We start from the raw sequence: 8,775 nt of genomic DNA, 5'->3' as shown, positions 1-8,775 counted from the left end.
TAGTTGCATTCTGACATGAAATCCGATCCATAATAACTTCCTTTCTACAATTTACAGATTGCATTGATGAATTGTTATTCAGAAACCAAAAAATGCTAGAAAACGGTAATATGGCTTCGCATAAAAAATGATTTCGTTATTGAACTCTAATATTCTTCATAATACAGTAGGATTTCGAATTTGGCAACAAATGCGTGTCGTCTATGTTGCTAAAATCAAAACCGTGCTAAAATCGAGACCCTTTTTTGATATGAAAAAAATTATTGTAAATGCGTTAGAAATGTTATTAATCAACGATTGCAACCATTTTATATTCACAAAATCCGCCAAGAGCAATCCGTGTGGTGTAAGTAAGTTTTTGGCGACCTGCGGTAAGACGTAGTCCTACGGCAATAAAAATATTATTGTCCGAAACATTCTATAACCGCAAACTTTTTTTCATGAACACACTTAGGGCAATATTTTTTCGTCATTTAAAGTATGTATGCGGAAACCGACTGATATTTAAGCATATTTTTGGAAGTAAAATGTTTTGTGTTGCCAAAAACGGATACTTTTGTTGCCAAAATCGAACCATGCCAAATTCGAAATCCCACTGTAACAGCAAAAATCTTTGTTTGTTCAAAGTGTTACCATATTTATAGCACCATAAAACTACCAGTATTATTGAGGTTTAACAAACAACCGCACTAACATCAACTTAGAGTGGTTCGCCATTTTGTATTATTACGCCCCAGTTATAAAAAGTTTATAAGAGATGTGTCGAAGCTAACCAGTTTTATCGTAGTAACATAAGCAACCACAAGAAATTAGTGTCGTTTTATTAACAGTTTTATTATGGTTTTTCTTTTCTTTTATATCTCCCTTTATACGTCCTTTTCTCTTTCTTTTTACCTTTTTCTTTAGCTGTTCTTGTTTTTCTTTCCTTCTTTTTCTGTTCCATTTTTCGATTTTTTGCCCGATCTTTCTTTTCTGTCCGTCATTTCCTCTTCCCCTGTTCCTTTTGTCTGCATTTCCTGTCTCGTTTTTTGCCGTTTTGCAGAGTTCTGACTGGTCTTTACTGTTTTTTGCCTTTTTTCTTTCGTTTTTCCTTGTTTCCGGGTCAATTTTTCTCAACTCTTTATCTCGTTTTTGGTCATTTACTATACCGTTTCGATTTTTGCTTTTTTCGATCCCTATTTTCATCTCTTTTCGATTTTCCGTTTTTCGTTTTCGTCTGTTCCGTTCTTCTTCTTATTAGATCCTGCTCTTCTGTTATGTTGTTTTTCTTCTCCAATCGTTTTTTGTCTACCGTTTTCTTAACTTATTTTTTTAAGTCGAATTTTCATCTTATTCTGTTCACGTTTCCTCATTTTCCTACAACTCCTTTTCTCCTTTTCTATGCCATTTTTCTCTCTTTTTCCCGTATTACCCCTCCGGTTCCTCCCCCTATTTGTTCAGTTTATCCTATTTTTCTTCGTTTTCTTTATGGGTTTTCGTAGGCCATTGCAAATCATTTTCAAAGTTTTTCTCCCCCCCCCCTTGGAAACTGGCTTGAAAAATCGGGGGACAAAAAATAATTTGTAGGATTCGAGTTAAATATTTTTATAAAACCAATTGTCTGTGGGCTCCACAGCCTGAAAAACTCGAAAAATGAGTGTACGAGTTGAGTTAAAGCTTCTAGCATGAAATAGAAATGGAAGTTCAAACAGTGGAATTTCCGAAACTCGGCCAAAAAAATTTTCCTTCGTTTTTGTCTTTTTGTTCGTAGAGTTTTGCATGAAAAATAACAACGTATATATTAAAAGCAAGAATAGATTTGGTTTTCACGTTTAAACTTTAAGTAAAATCCATATTTTTTTTGCTCGATTCATAAATTCTCTTTGTTTTTTTTTCGACCCCCCCCCCCCTCTTCAGTGGCCCAACACCGGAAGGACAAAAACTTTATAAAATATTTGTAATGGCCTTATTATCAAAAAAATAATTTCTTTTTCCAGAGTTTCAGAGTTTTTCAGGCTGTAGAACCCACACAATTGATTTTATGAAAAAAAAAATTAACTCATATCCTACAAATTATTTTTTTGCCCCTCGATTTTCAAGCCAATTTCCAGGGGGGGGGGGGGTCGACAAAAACTTGCATTATTTGCAATGATCTAAACTTTAACAAGAAGGTGGGGCACGTCCCTACTAGCACAGTTCTTACAAAACAGTTATAACAACCGGAATACGACTACTTCCAGTCATAAAGAAGTTGCTGCAACCAAAAGTGTCAAAACTGTGCTACTTGGGGTGCCCCAGTGTGTTCCAGTCTGCTCACACTAGTTCTGCTTTCGCTAGGCTTTCATAATAGCTTTATAATGGTCAGTATTTCAAAAAATCACGTTTCTAAAGGAATGAAATGGGTTTTAAATTGCACACTGCTGATACTACTTTTATGAAATTTGTATTTCTTGAAAAAATCGACTAATCCAACATTTTTATTAACTTATAGAGCCTATTTACGATGATAATATCAAGTGCCAATGGTCCTCCTGTTTTTTTTCGGTCATGTAGTGCTATCAATTTATTACCAGCTATAAAGATAGATATTGTCAGAAGCTTTAAGACTTAGTTTGCTTTACTAAACGACACCAATATCCAAAAAGAAGAACAAACAGCTACCGGCGTGAAAAAAAAAACTTTGGTAAGGCCTCTAGAGTAATTGCGTTACTCTTTTTTCATCGGTTACTCATAGTATTGTTCCATTATCTCCTAGTCCCACTCTCAAACAATGTTCGAACATACAACAGCAGCTGTCGAAGTTCCACTTTTCTCCTCAGTAAACTCGTTTTTTCTATCTCAATAATACTCCGAACGTTCAGCTTGCCTATAAATATATTTGGAATTGGACACTAATCGCTGTCTTGTAAGAAGAAACCCCCACAAAAACTATGCTCCACCATGTTCGCTCCACCGAATCCCAGCATCGAAAAGACCAACCAAAGCCGGCCATCGATTGAATTACTACAATTTAAAGCTCGAAGGGGTCAGTACGGATTACCTATTTACAACCAAACTGCACAACAGAAACTGGTCCTTGTTTTATCGGGGGGTGGGAAGAAAGATTAACGGCTGCAGAAAACAGTAATAAACCTCAATAAGTGGCGGCTAGCTACCGAAATGGATTCCCAGTGCCGTCACCACAGCAGCTAGTGTCCGGTAGGGGATAGAACAATGTCCAGTGAAAAAGTAAAATTTAAGGAACAAAAAAAAAACAAGGAAAAAATATAAATCCTAGCTCGTTGTTTATGTGCCAAAGAACATGGGTGGTGGCTGTAAGCTGGACGGGTAGCACACACAGATAATAAAAACTTTAAACTTGCGTTTCATTTCCAATTTGCTTTAGTTTGAAGGTGATTTCAAAATGTGATTATTTTCCGTATTTAAAGTATAATGCTTCATCATAAACAAAGTTTTTAGTTTTTGTTTTATTTGGAAAGTAATATCCGTTGGTACAGTTTTGGGTAGAAAATGCAGAAAAACAATCGCCAATTAAATTCAACTATAACAATAATGAATTCAGACAGACCCATTCTCAGCAACTTTTTCAACCGTGTATATTAAAAACGATGCTACCTGTTTTTGCTGCCACAGGTAGAACTGAGAATCGTTGGTCGCGATGTTAATTGGCAAACACGACCGCTAGCAAGGGAAACGAAAGGGAAAAATTAGATGATAGTGACTGAAGCTCCGTTTCCATGGTGTTGGACTGCGGAGTACCAGGTAGAAGTGCAAAAAAAATAAAAATAAAACAACTTTACAGAAAACCATAATCTTACGGTGGCAGTGCAAACAGAAGTCGACACCGCATGATATGTAATGATAAGCAATGGTTGTCATGTTATCGACAGTTGGACAGGTGAGTACAGATCAGCGGGTTGTATTTAATAATAGCCAAGCTAACGTTAGGAAAGTTCAAAATATTTAATGAGTTGACGTGGAGCCTAGTTACTGAGAGACATCATCCTAAATCAAACAATCATTAGTGAATAACTAATCACTGCACGACAATCGAAATCTCTTTTCATCAATCGAACTAATCAACAAACTATTTTCCTGTACCAATTACAGCAATCAGTTAACGTCTACGTATCGTTAGCTCAGCATCATCCCGCAACCCTCATTGGTTTTCCTGTTCGCTAACTACTCTAATAATCACGCCACGGACAGCATGCAGAGTTCGCGATCACATCACATTGCGCCCGCAAGTCATAATTCATTATCAATTAGCAGCGAAAATTATCTACATATGTTCAAAGCGCGATGGTCGTCGGTACCCTTGGCCGGGCTTGGCCATTCGCTCGGGCTCCGACTCCTACACAGCATCAGCATTCAGCAGGACTGCATGCGGGAAGCTGGTGAGTGCATGCCGGAAGGGTGTGCGCGGAAAAGCACTCACCCGTTCGCTGACCGATATTAATTTGGGTTCAGCGGGAACGGATTGATGAAGCGGGTCGAGGTTCTGCCGCATCATGCTGCAGTTTGGGTAATTGAACGCGGTTTGCTGGCAACCACGCGATTGGTTTGGTCGGCGGGTGGTCATGTAGTTCTTTCTTGTTGTGCAGTGAGAGAATTGTAGAATTCAAAATGTGGAATTATATCATGAAATCATATTGCGTATTTTTCGCTTTGGTTATTAACACGGTAAGTTGATTTTTAATTTTAAAGTTATGAAGAGTTTTAATCATATAATTTACAAAGTTATGTGAGTAATGAGTTTATGATAGCAACGACATTAATCTAACAGTACACAGAACAATATTGAATGGAGAACAATGAACAAATTTGCAATATCGTGAAGCCGTAAGTCCCAAGCAGAAGTTTCTTTTTTGAAAAAAGCGTATCGCTTAACAAATAATCGTTAGCTTCGTTAAGCGTAAACTACACTGAGAAAACTTTTCGTATAGTTTCTATGTGTCCCACATATAGATTTTGGCAATGTGCCGTGTAAATAATCTTTATGTCCCAAACAGTTATCATTTATATGCACGCGAAAAATTTGCACATACTATTCATATGCGTATAATTTTTCTGTGTATTTCTGGTAGGATTGTGTTTATATGCGGCACATGATAATCATATGGAATTTCATATGGAAATTTACTATTAGTTATGTGCAGAATATTTTGAGTGTAGCTTAATGTTATCCAAATCAATTTTTTTCGGCCACTAGACATAATTTTGGAGCCGTCAGTTTAAAAACTCACTTGAGCTCACATTCTCATTTGCGCTTGCATTCTTGTCATTCTGGATAAATGGTTGGAGACCTTCCAAAGGCTCTCATGCTTACGGGATAAAAAGTAATGTATATTGTTACCTTTAAAATCGACCAAATCTCGTGATTTTAGGCATGACCTTGAAATGCGGTCAGGCATATATTAATACATTTTTTGAAACGATGGTGGAAGGGGGGGGGGGGGGTAATAGGTAGCTGCGCTTAACAAGTTGTCGTTGTGACTCCTACCTTTTGTCCAATGCTGGAAGGTGCATGGGTCGAACCAGGCTATAATCTGAGATTATAACTGGATTCGAACCCACAACACCCGCCAGGGTTGTGAACCTATGAACCACAGAGGCGCTGGACTAGATCGGCTGAGCTAATTAAATCATTCAACAATCAGTTTGATCCCACACAAAGTGATTAATTGCCCGTTCGAATACAACGCCTAGATGTATTGTGGCGAGATTTTGAGGCTGCTCAAGACGAAATCGAAATGCTGGAGGATGAGGAGGAACAATTTTCGGATGAACGTCGAAAATTCCAAAATTTATATTTCGAATTGAAAGCATTTCTACAAAGTAAGCTTCCTGCACGTCCTTCTATTCCTCCAGCATTGCCTCCCGCGGGTCGTTCGGTCCCTGTATAGCCACTAGCTAATATTCGACTATCCGAAATAACACTACGAGAGTATTCGGGAAAGCTTGATGATTGGGTAGTTTTTGATAAAACGACAAACGACATCCTTACGAAAAGAATCTTCGGCCGGTTTATCGGAACTGGCGGATGAGTTCGATCGCCATGTTCAGTTGCTAGATAAGTTAGAATATTCTGAAGACCACTGGATTTCCTTTCTCGTCGAAAGGCTGAGTAATTGTTTGGATCCCGTTTCTTTGCGAGAGTGGGAAATCAAAGCTCTGAGATCTATAAATCCACATATAAATAACTGCTCGAATTCGTACACAAAAGATCACGTATCGTTCAAACTCTAGTGCTCTCCCAAACATGCAATACACTATCAGATTCTAAAGCTTTTAAACCTCGTCTCACCACAGCGCACGTTGCGTCTGACAACATTCCGAAATGCCCCTGTTGTAAACTTGCACATCTACTATTTCAATACGAGCAGTTTCGCAAGCTTGCTCCGTAACAACGGTTCTAGTTTGTTAAGAGAAACGGACTATACATTAATTGCTTAAAACGCACTCATCTTGCGGAGGATTGCTCTAAAAGTGGTTGTAAAACCTGTAGGTATGAGGAAACATCATTCTTTGTAGCATTTTCCGTCTGTACAATAGCTCTATAGGGTCCGGAAGGCTTTGAAAACTACTTATGCTACTCGACTTAACAAAGGTAAGCTGACTCACTAGTCATAAATTCGCGCTTTTATAGATTTTAGATGTACGCTTAGATTTACCACATACAAAAAACGAACAATTACTTCTATATACATCTCACAATGATAATTTGTTAATATGTACTTCTGTCAGCAACTAAGATAGCACTCATGTTGGGACTGAGCTACTTTTGCCGCACCGAGGGGATAAGCGTAGCTGCAATAGAGTGGTTCACCAACATCCTCTCCCCCTGAAACAACCCATGTTTCAGTCAGTTGATCGTTTCGTTCGCAATGAGATCTCCGTTATCCGTTGCAACCGGTAAGATGCAAGTTTTATCAACCGGTCTATCCACTGTCCCGTTCACTGTTCGTAGAGTCACTACTCGGACCACCCCATCCGGTCCCGGGTGGGTCGAAATGATTCGCCATTCTCCATTTCGTTGGCGGTAGGTTGTCGTCACGAATCACTGCTAAGCTGCCTTGCCTGAACTGGTGGTTTCCACCACTTAACGCGCCCTTGTAGTTGATTGAGGTACTCGGTTTTTCACCGCCGCCAAAAGTCTTGCAACCTCTTCTGTACAGCTTCCCACGTCTTTAGTCTCCCGTGAGCTGAGTCGGTGTAGTCTGCTGATGGTATAGATTGGAGAGCAGAACCAACCAGGAAATGATCTGGTGGGAGTGGCCGCAAGTCATCAGGATCATCCGAAAGCTGAGTCAGAGGCCACGAGTTAAGGCAGCACTCAACTTGTGTTACAAGAGTCGTCATATCCTCGTAGGAGACTGGCGCTAGCACCTTCAAAAGATGTTTTTTCGCCGATCGCACAGCAGCTTTCCAGAGGCCACCAAAATGGGGAGCTCCAGGGGGTATGAACATCCACTGCATTCCATTGTCCGCACACTCCTTGGCAACCTTTTGGTGATGTTCTTTGGTGTTCAGGATTTTCAGCAGCTCTCGCATCTGGTTTTTAGCTCCAACGAAGTTACTGCCATTATCGGACCACAATGTAATACATTTTCCCCGACGTGACGTGAATCTCCGCAAAGCCTGAATAAACCGTGCCGTCGGAAGATCAGTGACCAATACTAGGTGTGTCGCCTTCATCATGAAGCAGTCAAACACCGATACGTATGTCTTTACTGCAGTCCGCCGATATCCTGGTCTTACGTACACCGGCCCAAAATAATCGACGCCTGTAGTCGAAAATGGTCTCGCCGCCGTAACTCTCGATGCCGGTAAATCAGCCATAAACTGTTGAATCAATGTCAGTCTCATCCCGTACCACTGCAAACATTGATGACACACCTTTCTTGCATTGCAATATTCCTTCCGCCTAAGGGCCAGTATCGAAGCCGAACCGTACTCAACAATAATTGTGGACCAGCGTGCATGAGTTTAAGATGATAGTTTGAATTTGAAAAGCAATTCGGTAAGCAGGTGCTTCGCCGGAAGCACAATGGGGTGCTTTGCATCATCAGACTCTCTAGAATGCCCTAACCTCCCCCCGACCTTCAATAAACCATCTTCAATCTTCAAGCTCTATTGTTGTTAACGGCCCACCTTGTCGCTTTCCTTCCTTATAGGACCGCCGATTGTTCAGATAACGAAGCCAGTATGCCGTTCTTCGGATAACAGCATTGAAATTAGGGAAACGAGTTAGATACCATTCGATAAAGCTGAGATTTTCCGGAACCACCGCCAGTACAACACGTCTTTTCTCCTCTTCCATACCTTCAGATGACAGATTATGTTGCTTAGGCCAATACGTCGGATTCTTGCTTAACCATTCAGGTCTTTTCCACCACAATTCATTGTTGATAATATTTCCCGGTGCAACTCCTCTTGAAATAAGATCGGCCGGATTTTGTTCCTCAGGAACATGATTCCAGTGACAGTTTTCAGTCAGCGATTGGATCTTGGATACACGATTTACCACAAATGTTGTCCAAGTTGACGGCGGTGTCAATAGCCACCGTAGTACTGTAGATGAGTCCGTCCAAAAGAAAGCTTCCCTAGAACACCTGATTGACTCTTTCACTTTCAAATATAGTTCAGCTGCCATTAATGCGCCGCGTAGTTCAAGTCTTTGGATTGATTGTGTTTTCAACGATGAAACTCTTGACCTCGATGACAAAATAGCTACCTTAATTTTACCGGACGAGTCCTTGGTACGCATGTACGCGCAAGCCCCAAAAGCTCTCT

The 8,775-nt window shown here is 40.1% G+C and overlaps 1 protein-coding gene across 1 annotated transcript; it reads right to left on the bottom strand.

The window, feature by feature from the left end:
- Positions 1–7,119: 7,119 nt before the first annotated feature.
- LOC128739599 (uncharacterized) lies at positions 7,120–7,848 on the bottom strand. The gene has a single exon (XM_053835095.1). The coding sequence runs from the start codon at positions 7,846–7,848 to the stop codon at positions 7,120–7,122; it is 729 nt and encodes a 242-aa protein (XP_053691070.1).
- Positions 7,849–8,775: the final 927 nt, after the last annotated feature.

Source organism: Sabethes cyaneus, chromosome 3 (assembly GCF_943734655.1).
Source record: "Sabethes cyaneus chromosome 3, idSabCyanKW18_F2, whole genome shotgun sequence".
NCBI lineage: Eukaryota > Metazoa > Arthropoda > Insecta > Diptera > Culicidae > Sabethes > Sabethes cyaneus.
The sequence above is the reverse complement of the archived record's forward strand: the minus strand, read 5'-3'. Positions and strand labels throughout refer to the sequence as shown.